The sequence below is a fragment of the Muntiacus reevesi genome, chromosome 3, assembly GCF_963930625.1.
Source record: "Muntiacus reevesi chromosome 3, mMunRee1.1, whole genome shotgun sequence".
NCBI classification, from domain to species: Eukaryota; Metazoa; Chordata; class Mammalia; order Artiodactyla; family Cervidae; genus Muntiacus; species Muntiacus reevesi.
The window spans coordinates 40,041,009-40,062,434 of NC_089251.1; the positions used below are offsets into that span (position 1 = coordinate 40,041,009).

A 21,426-nucleotide genomic window follows, 5' to 3' on the forward strand; every position below is an offset into this window, starting at 1 on the left:
TTCCTTTTCTTAGTATTTAATGTATTGGAGCTAGAAGGGTCCCCAGAGATGACTGCAGCCCACCTCCACTTTCGACAGACTTCGTGCCTGCCCCTCTGTCTCTTTCTCTAGGTTTTTCCTCCAGACAGCCCTTAAAGGGAGGCATTGCCCAAATTCTGCTCCTGCCTCCTCCCTTTCTCTCTCAGCGCTCTCTGGGTCCATGATTCATCTCCATCTCTAGCTTTGGTGGAGGCAACATTAAGCCTTGTGCTCTCATCAAAGCCACAGCCATTCCACTTCCAACTACTGACCACACAACTCACGAGGGTGCCCCACCATCACCAGAAGCACAGGTGCCCCATACTGAGCTCCCCACCCTCCCCTAAAACGAGTTCCTCCTTCTAACTTTCCTTCTTCCCTGGAAGAGACTCCAGCTCCGGAACTGCCAGCGTGAAACAGGGAAATCGCCTTTGAACGTCTTCGGTACCAAATGTCTCCCCATAAGTGGTTATGAAAACAGGCCTGAGAGTCAGATGGGTTGGAGTTAAAATCCAGTCCCTGCTTCTCACTGTGCCACTGCAGGCAAGATGTTTAATCTCTCCAAATCTTGATTTCCTTAACAATAAAATAGAGCGACTAGGAGGCTCTCCTTTAGAGGATCATTGTGGGTTGTGAGATGAAACATGCAAGTGCTTCGCAAGGCCTACCATGCTGGGGCGGGGTAGGGGAAGTCTGCCCCAGCCTGAAAGAACATTGTATTCACTGATATTATTTAGAATTGCCAGTGCATGGTGATAATAATAAACAGACTGACTTTTAGTCGTTTTATTTTTATTTGTAAGTTCTCTATACTCATGGCACCGAGCACCCACCTTGGCATATCTCTGGCACTCAGCACAGTGTATGGTACACATACACCATGAATGTACACCATGAGCCAGCTTTGAATGTTTCTATTTATGAGATGCCCAGTTTACCTCCAAGATATTTCCCACCATCCATTTCTTCTCCCCCTGCACCCCCACCCTCCCGTTTGGCTGTGCCACATGATTTGCAGGATCTTACTTCCTTGACAAGAGATTGAATCCAATCCAGGCCACCACAGTGAAAGCACGAAGATCTAACCCCTGGACCACCAGGGAATTCCCCACCATCCATTTCTTTACACTCTCACAACCAAAACCTTCCCGACTGAATGGCTGTAACTGTCTTCAAACTGTCCTCCTCACTCTGGTTCTTTTTGCAACCTGCACCACCAACTAGGTCTATGCTCTTTTCAAAGAGTGTAGAAAGCTCCCAGATGTACACAGGGCATTGCACATAGTAGGCACTCAACATGTATTTATACTCAAAAAAAAAAAATAACTGAATGGCCCAATTTATATTGTTATTCAAAGAGAAGGGTAGCTGCGGCCTGAACTTCAGTCATCATGATGAGGAAAAATAAAAAGCAGATTTGGAAGGTCCTTTTTCCTACTGTGCGTGGAATTAGGTCACTCTGTCATGGAAAACATCCCAGCCATCTCTCCGCACAAACCAAACAATTCTAGGTACTTTTCAGATAAGAGCCCTGTCTTCATCCTGATGCCACATAATCCTTTCCCCCTCCCTGCCACCACACACATTTGAGTAGCACAGGTGTCAGAACCACAGAGAGTTTAGAGGCAGCACGGCACCCATGCAGGGTGATGCCCCAGAACAGCTGTGATCGCTTTTGAGTGAGTGTGGCAAAGGCACGGCCCTGATGATGTCATGAGGACTTCTGCCTCGGCTATCCCCAGATCTAGTCAATGTTTCAAAAACAAAAACAAACCACTATCTTAAGTCTCAAAGTCTGGAAGTAGTGACACCCAACAGGTTGACAATTAAGGCACTGAATTTTTCTCCAGTTTCTACTTTATCCTACACAAAGACCTCTGGTAGATCTTCAGACTTTTCCAGCCCACATCCTTCCATTAAATGTTCCATCTGTGAAGTGGGGGTATAATGATTAACTGTAGCATCACATGCAAAATACTCAATAATCATTTCAAATCAAACAGGATACTTGCTTACAGCTGGATTTTTCAAAATTAATGTACATACATGTTAATTTGGCCTTTTTTCCTTGAAAATTCACCCCACTCAATCACTCTCTTGCACACTGATGAATGTTACTGAGTGCTCACAGTTTCTGGTCTAAAACGAACTCTTTCAGGGAGTAAGTCCAGGGTGCCTGTCGTCTTGGTAATTGATGATGTTTTCACTTCAAGGTGTGGACCCAAGACCCACAGGGCTCAATGGGGGGAGTAAATGAATCGACCTGACTACATCTCTTGCCCACCACTCCTGATACACATAAACTCATTACTGTCAAATGTAGTTCAATATTATCAAGAGGGGATGGCAATATACATTTTTGACAACAGCTAAAGCGATTTCCTTATTCTACTCTACATTCGCAAATTAAAACACTTGCTTTGTCGTTACAATTCTTTGTGAGAATCTGGTCTTCCCTAGCTTCGCAATGAATTATAAATGCCTGCACCAAAACAAAGGATAATCCACGATGCCATCAAATGTATGCCTCTCTTCCTAATTTTGATTTCCAGGGCCCCTGGTTTCCATAAGAGAACACATGCAGGGGCACACACATACTGTATTTCAAATGGAGATTTTATGTAAGCTTATTTTTAGAGTGATTCTGAGAGTAGCTGCTCTGCTTTTTATCTATGCAAACTGGAAATAAAGTAGGCACCCTGCCAGCTCCCTGACAGCAGGCCAGGCCCGGGCTGCCATGGGTGACTCGCACAATGACATCTAAGGGGTCCAGAAAAGAACCCTGACTAATGGCTTTTGGATTCCTTGTGACCTTTGATCCTCAATGACTTAGACCAAAATAAACGACCTAATTTCAAGAAACTACATCCAGCCTGTGAACTCTAATGAGTGAGAGAATTTACCCACTAAGCAATGATTAATAGGTATGTGCTATTTATAATAATCTTTAGATCTTAGCCCAACTAGAGAGAATATACTTTTTGGATGCTCCTTCTTCCCTTGTATGTTATTTATTGCTTTTCCCTTGTTGCTTTTAATATTTTTTCTTGGTATTTAATTTTTGTCAGTTTAATATGTGTCTCGGTGTGTTCCTCCTTGGGTTTATCCTATATGGGACTCTCTGCGCTTCCTGGACTTGGATGACTGTTTCTTTGGATGCTCAATTTTTAAAACAAATTCATCTTCCAGGATGCTGTGAAATATGAGAGTGCCCATGGCAGACAAAGTATACTAGGCAGCAGAAATACAAAAGGATTTCCTGAAGCAGACTGAAGTTGGTTAGCAGGACTAGGAACAAAAGCATTTCTCCCTCAAATGAAAGTATTGTTTCTGTAGTTGGTGATTCTGCTGCTTCCTCGCTGACAAAGCCTACCAGATCTGTGTGTGCTAAGTCGCTTCGGTCGTGTCTGACTCTTTGCAACCCTATGGACTGTAGCGTGCCAGGGTCCTCTGTCTATGGGATCCTCCAGGCAAGAATACTGGAGTGGGTTTCCATTTCCTTCTCCAGGGGATCTTCCCTACCCAGGCATGGGACCAGCTTCTCCTGCATCTCCTACACTGGGAGGCAGACTCTTTACCATAAGCGCCACCTGGGAAGCCCGTACCAGATCTGGAGTGCTAAAGTAAGAATCTGAGAGCCAGCAGAGCAATGCACATGCTGCTCTCTCCCTGTGATAACTTCCATCCCTGCACACTGTCACCAGAGCACCGGCGCCAAGTATGGGCAGAGTGAGAATCTGGAACGTCCAACCTTCAGAACTACCATTTCACCCATCCTATCACACAAGTGTGCTGTCAGCAAGTCCCAAAGAAAAATACAGTACATCTGCAGAGCCCTTGATCTATCAGGAGCTTTCAGCCAATGAAAACACTGTGATACTCATTTAGGGCATAAATTTACCCCATATGATACTATAATGATGGACAACATGTCACACATTTGTGCAAACCCATAGAATGTACAACACCAAGAGTGAACCCTGATGGAAACCTTGAACTTTGGGTGACACTGATGTGTCAGTGTAGGTTCATCCACTGTAAGAAATGAACCCCTCTGGGTGGGGGGCCCTGCTAATGGAAGAACCCCATATGTGTTGGTGGGGGGAGGGGTCTATGGGAAACCTAGCTCATTTTCCCTCAGTTTTGTTATGAACTCAAAAATGTTCTAAAGCATAAAGTCTATCTTTTAAAAACTCTTTGATAATTAAAAGAAAGGTCTTGTACATTGAGAAAGAACTGAAAGTTAGCAGAGGAAAAAGAAAACACTTTAGTCCAATAGATGTGATAAAAATAATACATTGTTTCAAGATTAGAGGGGGGAAAATCAAAGTATAAAAAAATCAAAGATGGAGAGAAACAATTATCTTTCCATTTAAAAATCTGTTATCTTGCTCACGTTCCTTAGATCCTTGCTATGAACAGTCTGGTCTGCAGTCCAATAGCAGCAGGGAGCTTATTAAAAATGCAGATTCTCAGGTCCCATCCCTCTGAGAATCTCCATGCAAAAAAGGATTCCCAGATAACTGGAATGCACATAAAAGTTTAAGAAGCACTGCTTTGAAGAAGCAAAGGAATCTTCAATTCCATAGTAATTTCCATTTCCCAGTTTTTTAGATGGTAGACTTTTGTGAAGTTACTATTTACGCCTCAGTTTAACCTCCAAACATGTACATTGTTAAATTTCCAGATTCAGAGGAATGTTGTAGTTACACATACTCTATTGTATGAAGACTAAAAATCAGGAAAATATCTTCCATTTAGAAACCTAAATTAATATGCTACTTCTCACCATCATTCCAACCTAGCAATGTTTCCAAGAATTTGGTTCATCACAGTATCACCTTTAAAAAGTGCAATGCCTTTTTTTAAAGATATTTTTTCATGTGGACCATTTTTAAAGTCTTTTACTGAATTTGTTATCATATTGCTTCTGTTTTATGTTTTGGCTTTTTGGTCACAAGGTGTGTGGGATCTTAGCACCCCAACCAGGGATCAAACCCACACCCCCTGAATTGGAAGGTGAAGTCTTACCCACTGGACCACCAGGGAAATCCCACAATATCACTTTTAAATACCAATTTAAAAAACCCAGATGCAGGCTGGCCCAGGTCTGCTTTGTCAAGGACAGAGAAGGAAGGAATGATTGAATTCACTCAGCATAAGAAGGTAAACAGGACACTTCAAGCCAAGACAACTTTCTCTGCAACAAAAGGCACCTTTTCCTTGAATGACCAACATAACGAGTTCAATCCTCCATTTTATTTTGGTCTGAAAATCAGCTTTGGTTCCTGAAGCCAGTACTCATGTACATTTTTTCTTCCTGTCTCTAGTAATCAACAATCCAACCCTGGGAGAGTATTTCCACCATTTCTCTTCACGTTGGTAATGGGAGCAATGGATGGGGGAATGCACGTTCTGTGATGCTACCAGAAGGCTGACCTCCTCATTCTCAGAGGTCAATACCTACCACTAAGAACATTAGGACAGTTCTGAAATTCCACATGCTGTGAGAGCTGACCTATCTGACATGTGATCCATGTTGGTACAAATGTAAAATATAGCATTCGAGCACTGGAGACTAACTGAATTCTAATGCGACATTTCAGTGGTTTTTTACAGATTTTTTCCCCCAAAGGCTCTGAGCATCTACCCCTTAATTAAATCTAATTTGGTTTCCACATAGAGTGTTATGAAGCATATTCACTTCACCAGACATGGAAGCTTGATATACATCATCTTTACCTTTCAACTATAGCCTTATGAAGATGTTTCTGTGTGGGAACATTCAAAACTGATTTATAGGTGCTATTGCAACAACTAATCTTCCAGTATAAATGTATCACATAAGAACAACCTCACTGGAACGTATAAATTCCGTATATACTTAAAAATATTATTGTCTGTAATGTAATATAGCGGAATGTTTCAAAGCCTATATAACCTTGCATGCAGAAGCAGTTTTTCAGGCATTAATACTTAAATGGGTCATAGACACCACATCTGTCATTCTGTCCCGAAGTCTATGAGGCAAAACCAAGACTATGCTGGCCTATTGATTTTTCTAGCATTTGCTTTAATTTACTTAACCATTGAGAAATCCATCAGTACATAAAGGGCAACTGTCCATTACTGCCTCATTTGCAGACATTCCTTCCCCTCGTTTTTGGTAAATATTTCCCTTAAATTGCTATGTGTTTACAGTGTAAAAACGAATTAGGGAAGTGCTCACACCTGTTTCTGTTCAGTAACTGCTGCACTGAGGTATACGTAACGTGCTTAAAGATAGAATAAATATCTAGACATTATTACATCTGTGTGCAAAGGGTGGTAAATTAGATCCTAATTACATTAACAGGGATTCTGCCTCCCAGCTTAAATTTTACATGAGCACTCTGCAAAAATCCAAAAGCTCTGCTGTGGTTTCTTTATGAGCTGGTGATTACAGCTACTTCCTATGCGGTCACTAAATATTCTGTTTACAAATAAATGAAGAAGCTTTGAGCCAACTTGCCAGGGTAATAATCTATTTTTTTCCCTCTCCCTCCCTCTTCGCAACAAACCCTCGCCACATATGCATGGCAACAATCAGGAGCCCTGGCTTCATCTAATTACTCCATCACATAATTTCACAAATTGCCTTGTCACTGGGGAGCCAAGTGCAAAACACGCTCACAGTGGGATTTCAGGCAGCAGCTTTCATTTACTACTCATTCCTTGTTAAATTAAACACAAAAACACCAGTTGTGTGAAAGAAGTCAAAAAGAATGCCTGCAAACGAGCCAGACAAGTATATCTTCTATTTACCATTTCGCCAAATACATCGTTGGCAACAGGCATTGTAAACAGGAGGCTCCTCTTGGCTGGCCCACTTCTATTTCGATCTAGTTGTTACAATAGACCAGAACCAAAAGGTCAAGAGCAAACAGGCTTCTCCAGAAAAAGCTTCATCCTGTATCAACAGGAAACCTGGGTATATGGTAAAAAAAAAAAAAAAAAGTGATAGACTCAACCCCTTCTATTCTTTACCTGCTCTATCTACTCTATGAAATGCCTGGCCATGATCCTCACATGAGAAAGTGTATCTGTATTAGATGAATGATGTTAAAGCTTTTGAAGGTACAAACAGTATCCCGTATTTTCATCCTGGCTAGAAAGAAGGAACTCGATTCCACTAATCTTTAAAAGTTCTCCAATGGAAAGATCATCAATCAAGTTCATACAGTATGAGATGTTTTCCTTTTAAGTATTAATGCCTTGCATGTTTCTGAAACACATCAAGATAAACACTCACCCATCTCACTACGGATGTCGGTGGAAGGAAAAGTGTGTACGGTGGGTGACATGACTAGAGGGAGTGAACCTGAGGTTACACCCCTGGAAGCTGACATTTTTATGTCAACAACCAAACACAGCCACTGGTAATTAAAGGTATTTCTCTGCAGCTCAGGAGCCAGCAGGGTCAGGTACATTTTACATCACAAACCAGTCCTTTATGCATGTAGATTTGCCAGCATCATCTGCACCGGGAGAAGGAGACGTTAGCAGCAGCTGTCTCTCTGCTTTTACACTGAAAATTCTATTCATACAGACAGGTGGAGTAATTTAAAAGCCAATGTGGTGCAATTTGGATGTGACTAATGTCACTGCCTACTAAAATGCCACCATTACCACTGTTTATGGAAACATTACTAAAATTACATTTTATTCATAAGAATTTTAGGATTCTGGTTATTACTAGCTTTAAAATGATCAGACCTCAGTGTCATACCCCAGAGCAGTGGCTTAATTCTCCAGGGTTTAGCAGCCTTCTTTGCTGAGAAACGACAGTTGGATTGTAGTTTCAAGAGTAATCGGGGCTGCATAAGCAGTTTCCTCTATCTCCATAAAGCAAATTAAAGACATAGCTCTTTGGCGTCCTGAACATGTGACAGGCAAAAGAAAAAGAAAAAAAATCTTCAAGGAGCTAAATTCTGTGTTCAAAGGTTTACCTAGGAATTGGAAGAAAAAAGATTTCCTCACTTCCAAATCACGATCACTCATCGCTAGTCACAGACAGGGCTAGAGATTTACCTACTTCCATAAGCAAGAAAGGAGAGTTGTATAAAGTCTAAAATTCTAACAATGTATAAATGATTACAATTGCATAAAGTATCAATAGCTGCAGCTATGCCTTTTTTAAGCACAGATAAATCTGGAAAAAAGAATCTAGATAGGAGAGGACCATCCTTGACACTCAGTTACCAATAACCATCAGATTGTACTATGAAGTTTTATACCAAACATTCTGGCTCATATTTTTATTTAAAAAATATTAATCAGCTGACTCATAAAGTGAGATTATTATAACTATGAACTCCCAATGATGTGATCTGATTTGCTCTGTTTGGGAGGAAATATGATTTTAAAAAAAGCACATTCAAGACAGGAGATCCTAGATGCCCAGCTCTGCCAGTTCCTAGCTTTTGACCTTGAGAAAATTCATTAACTTCTCTCAGCTTCATTTTTGTCATCCTGCCTACTTTATAGGATTAAGAGTACACTGTATACGAAAAGATTAAACTATAAAGTACCACTGGAACTTGCCTGGCAGTCCATTGGTTAAGACTCCATGCTTCCAGTGCAAGGGGCACAGATTTCACCCCTGGTCGGCAAACTGGGATATCACATGGACCATTGCGGGGTCCCCAATTTTTTTTTTTTAATAAAGATAATAGGAGGTTTCCGGTGGCTGAATTGTAAAGAATCCACCTGCCAATACAGGAGACACTGGTTTGATCCCTGATCCAGGGAGATCCAACATGCTGCCGAGCAACTAAGCCCGTCCACGACAACTATTGAGCCTGCGCTGGGAGCCACAGCAAGAGAAGTCGCCACAATGAGTAGCCTGTACAGGGTAACTTGAGAGTAGCCCCCACTCACTGCAACGAGACAAAAACCCTCGCAGCAGCAAAGACCCAGCCCAGCCAAAACTAAATAAACAATCAATTAAAAATTATTTTTAACTTAATAAGTTTTAAAAAAAACATAAAGCACCACAGAAACACAAATTATAATTTAACTTTTTGATCAATTTTTTCCTTTAGCTGTTAACAAGACAGAATGATCCAATGTCAAAACATCCAAGCAATCAATGGATCATTGTTTAAAAATTCGGTAACAAGTAACATTATGCAGGCAGGAGATAATTTCATTTCTTTTTAAGAATGACATCAAGTCATTTTTGTGGAGTTCCTCCTCCAAGAAGTTTGAAAACTGACTTTTCTTTAAATAAGAGATAGGAATTATTCTTAAACTTCTATAAACTGCAATAGAAATTTTCTCCACTCATTGATCTTTCTTAGGATGAGTGTTCCTATTAACAGACTACACCTCGTGGCCTCTGGATGTCCCAAGAACTTCCTAGGACACCGAATTCTCAGAGGTCATTCCTGTCACGGGAGAGTGCTCTGTGGGGCTGCTAGCAACAAAGTTAATGTGAAAATAGACAAACACTGATGGCAGAATATTAGGAACTGAAAAGCAAAGACACCTAAAAGGTTAAGTTCATATTATATTGCCTCATTTTTTTTCTGGAGCAATAATACCAGAAGGACATTCAAATACAAGCAAGTTATTTAAATCAAACCAAAGGTCTTTATTTCCCAATATTTTGAATAATCCATCATAAAACCAAGTAACTTATGTCTCCTTTGAATATGAACCAACATAAGGTGTTTGCATTTATAACACTGAGTCATGTGATGCCCATCTTTTCTTTGGAGTGTCCGAAGATAGAGCAATACTTCTTGTATTGGGAGCCACACTTCCTGGGCTATCAGTTGCTGAGTGGAGGCATTTTGCAATAGCAAGAAAACACAAAAACTAAAAGGTTTTTGAAACGTTAGACAATTTCCTGGCATAATGCTTTTAGCTGCTCCTTTGCCCTTGGAGGCTGTCTGTAGGCCCACCAAGAAATGGATGCCTTATCTGAATGTCTGTGGGCTCTCTCCTGCTCCTACACACTGAGCCGAGTATCCAATCCATTGAGGAAAGCCACCTTTACCAGGCTCGGGACTTGCAAATGGAGGGACCAGCAGTATTGAAACATGAGCACGCTTGTCTATAGCAGTCATTTTGACGCGACTCTGCACAATCACTATTGTTACTACCTTGGAACTTTAATAAAATGATTTTTGCTGTCTCGTGTCATTTAGTAATCATAGCTCAGATAAGCTTGGCCCATAACCCAGAGAATTTTGTGACCATTGCAAATGTGGTCTCCACTCATTGCTTACCCTCTGGCATTGGCTTCCAGACAGCAGAAACAGAAAAATGAGAGCCTTGAACATAGCTATTTAGAGGATTAAAAGAAGTAAAATGGATCAGTTGTCCACTAGTGCTGGTACGGATGGCAGGGGTTCAGAGAGATTTGTCTGACAGAAAAATGCCCAAGCACATAGGGACACATATGTACACAGAGTCAAAATCACACCTCAATAAGAAAGACTGGGATGTGCAGAGGATGCTTTAAGTTAAGTGAAATCTCCTAAATTCCATGACATAGAGATTTACTTCTACTGGCAAACAACCAACCAGTCAGACCAAACCAAAACACTGGAATCCTTTCTAAAACAAAACCATTGGATTTTCTCTCCATCAAACCTCCATTCTTTAAACCAAAGTACTTGCACTAAGAATCTTAAACACTGAGAAAGTAAAAAGCCAAGTTTATATTATATAAATTTCCTAAGGGCTAGACTGAGTTAGTTTAGTGAATACACTCACACATATGTACGTAACGCTCCAATTTTAACTCGAAAGATAAATTGAGGAGGAGCTGTTGCACATTTGAGAAGGCAATGGCACCCCGCTCCAATACCCTTGCCTGGAAAATCCCATGGACGGAGGAGCCTGGTAGGCTGCAGTCCATGGGGTCGCAAAGAGTCGGACACGACTTAGCGACTTCACTTTCACTTTTCACTTTCATGCATTGGAGAAGGAAATGGCAACCCACTCCAGTGTTCTTGCCTGGAGAATCCCAGGGATGGGGAGCCTGGTGGGCTGCCGTTTATGGGGTCACACAGAGTCGGACACGACTGAAGCGACTTAGCAGCAGCAGCAGCAGTTGCACATTCATTGACTGAGTTTGGTATTTTGCCTTCAAAAATATATCATCACCAGGAGGAATTGGAAGACATGATATTGATATATGTGTTGAAGTGTAAATGGCCAGCCAGTGTTCCAACAGTTACACGCATCAGCAACTGTCAACTTAAACTGTGCTTATATGAGCACTTCCATTTTGAACCTAATCTTTTATTTAATCAACCCAATTAAGAGTATATCAGAAAACCAAGTTACAGCATATTTTTAACTTAGTCTTGGAAACAAATGAAAATTTTAGAATAATCTGACAAATTGCCATCCAGATACTACAAAAGTCCCTCACATAAGGTACCACATAAAGGCCCCAATCATCTGTGAAATGAATAAACCATTTGAGCACAAAAATCTCAATCACACCCTGAAATTCACAGAGCCCCAGTCAGAGTTCATCTGCTTAGGGGTCCTATGTACCTGGATAAATGAGCAATTTTCAAGTTGGACTTTTGTTTTCCCTTTTGATTGTTTTTCCCCATCCCTCTTCATCAACGGACTGGACTGTAATTCCCCCAGGTCAGAGGTGCATAACTAGGATGGGGAAAAAAGGCTGGGGCAGAGGCAAGGAGGTGTGCAAGAGGCTGGGAGGGAGCTCTGCCAGGTCACTAATGGCCTCTGGGGCAGCAACTTGGAGAACAGGCTGATGCTTTGCCTTTGATCTTCTAATTCACAATGATCATTAGTATTAACTCCGATTCTTCTGGGTGAAGAATTCCAGCTGTAGCCTTTTCAGTTTACCTGACCTAAGAAAATTCATCACCCATCCCATTAGGATTTCAATAACCAGCTAAGAAAAAGAAAAAAGCAGTTGCCCCAGAATCGAGAAACCACTCATCTCATTATTAAAATAGAGCTTATATGATGTATACTGCAGAAGAATGAGGACATTCCAACATTACCTCCAAGTAATTAAATAATGTATAACTCCATTTTCTTCCTGAGACAAATGATTCCCAATTGGGAAAAAGGTTTCAGGATCCCAGCTAACCAAAGTTGAAATATACAATCTCCAAAGTAGCAGAGGTCTTTTAAATGGAAGATGAATTTGTCATCCAAGCCTGTGTTAGTTTCAGCAAAGCCAAGCTCTGACCATTATCATGACTAAAGCCTGGAAAGGTGAATGGTAACCACATCAAAGAAAAAAGTAAGAACTGTGAAGATATTCTTCTTGTGAATTTCAGAAAGCTCATTTTGATATGGGACACAGGCACCTGAAAGGAGAAAAAAATCTCACTTCTTAGTACTAGTTTTCAAGTATCTTAATTTAATAAGGTATCTGTAGATACCACATAATGAAAAAAAAGGATAAAATTTAGCTGCCATCCTCACAAGCCACCCTCCTTGGCTCAGGCATAGGAACACAGAGGACTTGGTTTGGACTGTCCTCCCCAAGTACTTTGCACTACCCTGACTAGCATTTCAGACAAAAGTTCAAGAACATAGCCTTCCTGCCCCACTACCTTCTTAGGGCTAATGGTTAGCTGAAGGATGCTAACTGGTAAGGCACAATAAGAATATTTTCTGTTAAAACTGGCAAAGAATAGAGGTGAGGGATAGGAAAAGAAATAGAAATGGGAGGAGAGGAGCAAATTCCATCTGCTGCCTAACTACGTACCTCCTTGTAGGCACGTCTTTCTGCCTTTTGACCTTCCACTCACCTTGATCAACAAAATGTGTTATGGGATACCAATGAGAAGTACTTTTTCATTGTAACAATAATTCATAATGTTTATAGAGCAATTCTTCCAAAATTGCAAGCAGAGATATGACACTAAGATGGCTCCACCAGATCTTGTTACCAAAAGCAAAACCAATGAAACAACATCTGTCTCTTCTAGAGCATTCAATTCCCAATTCAATTCCATTTACTCCATCCTTAGAGTGGCGGACCCGCAGGGCACTTTTCATCTAATAGTGTTTCTATGGCAACGCAATTCTCAACCTGGAAGATTCTACAACCCCTCACTTTGGCTTTATCCACACTGAGAGGAAAGTCTTATAAATCAGAAACTGAGACATAAATTTAGCTACAACAAAAAAATAAAAAATAAAAAAATTCCAGGCTAAAAGTTGAAAGAAAGAAAACAAACTCAAAGAGCAAAATGTGTATATAACTTAGAAATGAAGTTTGTCTCTATAGCACCCAATGGAATCCTCAAGATCAGTGAAAGGATGGGGAATCCAAGAGAACGTGAATGAAAGTCAAATATGTCACCCCCTGTCTGATTTCTTCACATGAATCTACAGGTATGCATTTTGACAACTTCCACTTTCCCTAACTCTCCAGATTCCTAGGGAACACAATAGCTCCATACAGGAAAATATGTCACTGCGTTATTTTAAATAAATAAGAATCATATTAACTGCTTTTCTACTTAGATTTTATTTAAGATTGCAGTATTTTAGGTGTGTGTGTGTGCAACATGCTAGAGTAGAAAAACAGACAAAAGATCCTTGATTTTTTTTTACCTTAAACATTGTATTTATTCCTTCTCCTCATTTTTACTAGCCCTTAGGCATGTATCTTTGTAATGCTATGTAGCAAGATAACCAGTAATATGCAAAACACATCCTGCTTAAACATTATGACATAGTATGTTATATTTACAGTTGGAATAATACCCTTAAGGAAGGAAAAATATCTTGATGTGGTATATGCCCCTGAACTGATCGTGACTATATAGTGACTCACAGCCAAATATTAAGTACTTTCTAATCGTTTGCAGTGATTTGTCTTCAGGCAAATGCAAGCATTTCTATAATACATACTTTCATTTTCTTTTGAATTCTCTCTCATTATCTAAATAATGTTAGTCACTCTTTTCAATTCCAGGCAATATATATATATATTTTTTTTAGGAGACCTCTAGTTATCAAAACTAGCTAACTGGAAATTCACATCACTAAAATTTCCTTTTACCCCAATCAGCACCAAAGTTCAAAACCTGTTTTCTTTTTCTTTTATTGTCTTCATAATACACAAATATGTCCAGTTTAGCTTGCTAGAGACTATGAGTCCAAGCATGAAGCTTTAGTTCTCTCCTTGGAGTAGTAAAATATGCTACTGATTAAAACTACCTGCAGCCAACTACAGAAAGGCACATTTTTCTTATGCAGCTGGGGTGCAAATCCAGAAAGTTTTTTTTTTTTTTTTTTTTTTTAAATTCAGAGCTTTTCTACTCCCCTTAACAAACAAATGCTGAAAGCCCTTTCAAAGGCAGATTTTTTTTTAACTGAATACACTCAATGAAAAGATTGACCCATTTATTTTAAAAAGAAAAAAAAAAGCAAAACAGCAAACTGCTTTCCAAAAGGTGTGTGAGGTTTTATAATATGCTTTTTGATATTTAAAAGATTAGTTTTTACAATTTGCTAATAAACTGCGATTGCTATTGTTTTAATTAGCCAGAGTTTCAATTACTCTTTTATATTTAGCAAGACCCCAGAAAGAATCTCCTGGTTAAGTTGCACTAATCATATAGAAGAATGTGACCCTCTACAATTTGTATACAGTCTTTCAATTGAATTATGCCTCTCTAAAAATCTTCCAGAATCTGAAATAAATTTGCTAAAGAATTAACACTAAGATAACAGTAGTTACTTACATTTGGCCAAATAATAATAAAACTCTCTTTATAGGTTTTTTCATATCACTTATTATAATCAGCTCTTGACTATAAATGTTACCTAAACAGTTTGTGCATTCCTTCAAGCATAAGGAAACAAGGAGAAGGCTATTCCTTGTAACTGGAGATCAATCTACTCCAGCAATTGGAGAAGAGGAATGGAGGGGGATCTTTCTCACTGGGCTAAGGAAAGAGGGAGAAAATGTAAATATATCTTCTCAGTTTTCTTTTTTAGATGATATTACGAGAGGTTTTACTTTTTAGAGACCATTAGCATTACCAATATTTTGTATGAGTAGATAGCAGTGGAGAGGGGAAGGAGGGTGGAAACGTCCAATGGAAACCAGGAGACAATGTCTATGAGCATTCCTAGAATGCCAAGGAGACCAGAACAAATGGGTTTCCCTCTTCGGGGTAGTGGTACAGGCCAGCACCGACCCCCAGCCTGAAGGAAATTAGCTGGACCTCCACAAAATCAGACAGTTCATGAATAATTTCTATTGCAACTGCCCCAATAATATATGGACCACAAAGAGCATTGCAATGTAGGTAAAGTCATGCTGGCCATTTTAAAAGTGTGTGTGTGGGGGGGGGGGGGGAGGTTTAAAATAACATAGCTCTTGGTAAGGTTCTTCACAAGGATATGACCTAGAAAACCAGGAAATCTGGTGGATTAATAAGAGAAGTTGCTTTTCTCTCCTGATTCTGTCTGAACCAATATTTGATTATATTTTATTCAGGGGCACCTCAGCTTCAAGGGAAGCCAAAACTCCTTTGCAGATTGAAATAGAGTCTGATGAAGTCTATCTTTTCTTGCTGTTAGTACAGGAAACAGAAAGGGTTTGGCTGTGACTTCAGGATCAACCTGATTTTGTCCTCTCTCCCCACTCGTCCAGAGTTTAGTCGGTTAACTCTAATGGTGAAACACCAACGTGGCTGCATCAGCACTTTTGCCCAATTGTCACTTCTTATCTCTTGATGACTTTAGATGCCAGACTATTTTTCATGCTATGCCCTCTAGACCCTAGCCCTTCCCTCCCCGCTTTGGTGGTGGTCAATAATCCTCAACAGCAAACTTTCAAAAGGCAGATCTCAAACCATCCACATAAATGCAACAAGTGGCAGGCAAGTAATGGCACCCAAATCGGGTTTTAGGTCAACCTCATATGATGTTAAAATCAGCTAAACCATCTACATCTTCAACTCACTACCGGTATTATTCTCAAAGCTGATTCCAAAACTGTCAGCATAGTCTAGTTACTGTTTGGAATCATACTGGGAAGAAGAAAAGGAAAGAAACTATTTTTCAGTTCTGCTGCTCTCAGTTTTTATTATTTAGGGATGCTGTAAAATTGGGATTAATTTATAGTCTTGAGTGTTATTGAAGACACATTCTCTATCCAGAGGAGCTGAACCAGCATGGCTTCCCACATCCCCTGTTTGTCTCCCTATATCAGTATAAGTCACTGAGGAACATAGCTTTGAAAGTGGGCAAGGATGTGAGGGTCAACAGGTCTGGACACGTTAGTGACAATGGAGAATTAACATTGATACTGAAGAAAAACAAATGAGTTTAAGAAAGGCAAACTAACCTAAAAACAGTACCAAAAGGTCTGCTCCTAATATTAAAAAAAAAAAATTTTTTAACATTCATTCATTTTAGGCTAGTCTGTACTCTGACTTGCCTAAATTCACCCTTTATCCATACTATTGAAAATCTCCCAGGTCAACAAGTTTTTGATTTTCAATGTTACTTTATCCATAAATTTTCATGTCATCTTCTTCCTTAGATGTCCTTAAATAAGTATGCACTTCCAAAAATATCCACCAAAATATTATGATGGTAAGTGTTTTCAACATGAAATCCATTCAGAACAATAACCAAACAAAACAAACCCCTCAGTAGCATAAAGCCCCAAATCTCCAGTTTCTCACATCTCCAGGAGAATTCCTGCAGTGAAAACAGCAATACTCACACAGACAATATAAACTGTTAACTCGGCTTGAAAAGTCGCTAGGGACTACACAGGAAGGACTGACTCTGTATTGCTGTTTCCCTTTTCAGTTCTAAACGCAGGGACAACTTTCACTGTGCAGCTCTGACTCGGATGAACATTTTGTAATGGCAGCCAGTACGTTCAAACCACTTAAAAGCAAATTACGTGAGCATCCTGCCATTGCAGCAAGATTTAAATTTCTGCAGACCAGTCACCATAAAGGTCCATTGTAAAGCATTGGAAGAAATTAAGTCCTTCTCTTTGGGGTTTGTCTGACTTTGTTCTTAGTGGGATCTGGTTCCTGGTACTTAAGAGTCACACTGAGAAAAGCAACATCATTAACATACATACTTCACATTACAAGTGTTCATGATCTCCTAAACCTTATAACTTACAAAAGTGAGCAAAATTGAAATAGCAAACTTCAAATAAAACTCCTCATTCGGGGTATGGATCTAGGAAACAAGTGCTAACACTTTTGTAAGAACTGTGGGCACACAGTGATTTATGAAATATTCCAAGTCCAGAGGGATCATTCTTCCCCATGTTTTTTTCTATCAAAACTGGTTCATTGTCCATATTTAGTTTACATATGTCATTTAGAATCCACTTACTGTTAGATGCTGGAACAGCCACGCCCTCATGATATTTGTGGCTACTTTGGGAAAGATGCCACGCTTTTTGTGACGCTTTTTGTCCTTATCTGGATCATCATCGTCACCTGTGCTGGGGGAAGCTACACTGTTGTCCAAGCCATCACCTGCAAACATAGTGAATCAAATTTTGACTGATGCTACCTTGACATGCTTTATTCAAATAGAATGCCTTTGGATATAAACAAAACCAAAAGAGCAATATCAGTGATTCATAGTTTATTTGGTACTGTTTTCTTTTTTTTTTTTTTAATCAAGACAGAAAGACCAAGGTCTAGGCTCAAAAGTAGTCAGGTCTAAGGAACTTCTTCCAAGGAACAGTGGGAAAGGTTAAAGGGAATGGAGGGGAATACCCAATCTCCTTAGTATCTTTGTTGCTATGATAACTACTCACATGTGGATAGCGGAGACATGTTAAGTGTAACTTCTACTGGGGAGTTAAATATGGTGGAAGCCATGAGTAGAGGCGCTGTCCCTTCCTGAGTATCCAAATCCCACATAAAGTCATTGACGTCGACTTATAAGAAGATGCATTTAAGATCTCAACTATTTCCGCAAGTGATCTATCTTAAGACTAAAGTAGGCCGTGGAAATGTAGGTAATCCATCATATAAGCAGTTTGACATAGGAATGCTTCAAATAGAATATAATTTTTCTTGTCATAGAAAGAGAGCCTCAAGTATAGTAAGGGGAAAACTCTTGAAATCGTTTTATTGGAAAACAATGACTTGAAATCAACTAAGTGATGTTAAATTAACAGTCCATCGGGACTGTAGTCCTCTAATAATCCAGGCAGTTTCTTAAATTTCTTCTAGATTTAAATTTTTCTCACTGAAAAGTCACCTGCTTTACACAATCCTGCACACTGGATCCTATTTTTCCATTGACTTTTGTCACAACATTTAAGTTGTTTCTTCTAGATAATTTTTGGGGTCTGTGACACAAAATCAAAAATGTAGTGTTCCTTTGAAAATGTCATATTGAATAAGATAAAAAGGTTAAATTTCAGGCAGTGTAATAACACTGCCTGAAAAACAAGACAAAAGGTACAAATGGAAAGTAAACACTTGAAGTTTAGGCACAAAAGTTAAAAAGGAAAACAACAGTGGACTGAAGTTACTACCCTAGAACAAAAATAGCTTAGCTTTTGTCAGACTGGTACACCAGCTCTCTCAGTGGAAGCTACTGGTTTTTAGATGGGACAGGTTGATCTTGACCCAGAAAGAAGAGCTAGAGAGGCAAGGCTTAGCAACAAGCTAACACACTCCCTGTGTTCACCCATCCACATGGCCCAAAGAACTCTGGCAAATCCATACAGGGAAACTAGCCTCAGATTCCTTCGTATTGCTTCATGAATTTCTGTAGTCTTAGCTTCTTTTATCTAAATTCTACACACAAAAAGAATTCCTTATTTAAAAATAAATTCTACTGAAGTATAGTTGATTAACAATGTTGCGTTTCATTTCTGCTATACAGCAAAATGACTCAGTTACACACATATATATTATTTTTCATGTTTTTTTTCCATATCGTTTATCACAGGATATTAAAGAACTCCCTATTTTGATTTAAGCTATTTCAGTCGAATCTAAAGTAGTTAGCCTGTCGTTAATTCACTGCTCTTAACAGAGCTCCCTCAGGAAACTCTCCCCATCCCTCCAAAAAGAAAACTGTCCCCCAAATTACCTTGACTGAGTTGACGATTAAAAACTTTGTTGGGTGAGTAACAGACTGATTTTAACATTTCTCCTAGGATTACAGCATATGCCACAAATACAAAACTTTTCTGTTGAATTTTTATCAATTTTTTGTTGTTCAGTCGCCCCGTCGTGTTTGACTCTCTGCCACCCCATAGACTGCGGCATGCCAGGCCTCCCTGTCCCTCACCATCTTAGAAGTTTCCCCAAGTTAAAACATTTTAACTGATTTTACCAATTTAAAATCCATAATTTAATTTTATTCAAAGTTTTGTTGACAAAAATCGTATATTCTGTGAAAAGTCCACAGAACTGTAGCTGTGTTCTCAGTGAAAAAGGTCATAAAGATCCACAATGCCCAAGCCTTCATGGTAGAAATGAAGAAAGTACTTGTGAAACTTCTGGGTGACTCGTCCAAGGGGGATGGGCTGGTGGTCCAGGCAGGGCCAGGCACCCACATCCCTAAACCGCCACTCCTTCCACCTCACAGGATCCTTTATTTGCATAACCAAGTGTTTTATAAGGAGTCCCCTTGGATTTGCCTAATAAATTCTTTGAAAGTCCAATATTTAAAGAGGCTTTTTATTCAGAGAAGCAATTCACCATATAAAATAACAATTCATTAAAGAAACATGAGAAAAGAAAACAACTCAACAGCATTTAAAATTTCAATGGGCTAATCCACTTTCAATATGCAAAAGGTAACCAAGGAAAAGAAACATATTACTAGATCATCGATTAAAAAGCTTCTAACCTAAGGACACAGTTTTTCATCACCTTGCCATGACTGTTTTCCACCTTAAAAAAAAAAAATAGCCTTTCTCTCTATCTCAAAACCCCTTCAGATTAATTTAACAGGCAATGCCTAGTGCCTGCCTTGAAGAGAATTCATTGATAATTTATGGAAATATCTACTATAATCCAGAGGAGATGACTTTTTTCCAGCTTTGTGCATCAATAGATAATCAAGGCCTTAAAGCAGCCTTAGCTTCCCATTACCTCAGGCAAAAGAATTCCTGAAAGCGTGCCTTAAGGGCACCTGAATTATATACTCCATTAGGAGAGGAAGGCTTTCTGCATTCCATGGGTAACACTCACCAGAACCTTTCCTGTTTATTTCTGCTGTATGAAAGCAGAAGCATTAGGAACAGAATTTTTTAAGTGAAGACTTATGTAGATACAATGGAGAAACCTTTCAAGCAAGAGCCAGATCACCCCCTTCAGTCCCTGGCAGTGACCTCTCTCGAATAAAAGGTTTCTATTACATCATTAGCTCAAGCCAAAAACAGCCTTGGCTTAATGCTCAGTTTGTTCTTCCTACTGTTTTTAGGCAAATACAGCTACTTTACTCCCATCTGGGAGGGAAATTACACTGCTGGGTTGTAATCTAAGACAAGATTTTCATTGGAAGCAAATGCTTTCAATCCAGTGTAAATACTGGTGCATGTTCAGAAAAGCCTAAAACAATAAACCCCGCTCCTTCCTGACACAAGTTAGGGAAATGGAGAGGACGGGGAAGGAGGAGAGCATACTAAAACAGACGATTCTCAAAGCAAAGCTTTCATAGATCTTAATAAATTGTTTAACCTCTTCCACTTTCTAAAACTGGAAAATTGATCTCGGAACGTCTCCACCTCAGAGGAAAGTCTCAATGGTCAATTGTACCTTGCACATTTCCATCCACACTGCAATATGATACAGTCACTTCTCTGCGGTCTCCGGAGGATTTATTTCCTTTTTTTATTTTTAAGATCACTAAACAAACTTGGAGGACCGCCGGCCGACCACACGGCAGCAGGCAGCGGCTCTGAACCACATTTGTAAAATGTCAGCAGTGACTTCATTCCTGGAGCTGACTTCTCCTGCCGCCAAATGAAGGCAAACTGAAAAGGTGGAAATAATCATAAAAATGATGCTAGTCCATAAACAAGCTTACAGCCTCATTAGGATAGCAGTAGGCTCCAGTGGGTGATTTATGCTCGTTTTGCTGATGCTATGAGGAAATGCCATAGGGCGACTTTAGCCAATTGCTAATGGGTTCTGACAGCTTCTTAGCAACTAGTGCAAGCAACGTTGTGGCGTTTGCTAGTGACAGAAACCGAAAATGTCATATTATCTGCCCATGTGTCATGAAGTCCGTGTGGCAATTAACTAGCAGGCCAGTGACTGAGGGGCCAGAGGCTCCTGAAAATGGCCTTTGGCGATGCAGAGGCAGCCCGTGGGCGCTGAGCCGCACACGCATATTCTAATGCAGAAAGCCACTTCCCGGCGACTTCCCTGGCTCTGATGAGACCGG

The 21,426-nt window shown here is 39.8% G+C and overlaps 1 protein-coding gene across 3 annotated transcripts in view; it reads right to left on the bottom strand.

The window, feature by feature from the left end:
- Window positions 1-21,426, bottom strand: part of MEIS1 (Meis homeobox 1) — a 141,343-nt gene that overhangs the window by 45,028 nt on the left and 74,889 nt on the right. For all 3 annotated transcript variants that reach the window (XM_065929041.1, XM_065929040.1, XM_065929042.1), the window contains one exon: window positions 17,395-17,540. In XM_065929041.1, the coding sequence (XP_065785113.1) occupies window positions 17,395-17,540 (146 nt within the window). The remainder of the gene's footprint in view (window positions 1-17,394; window positions 17,541-21,426) is intronic.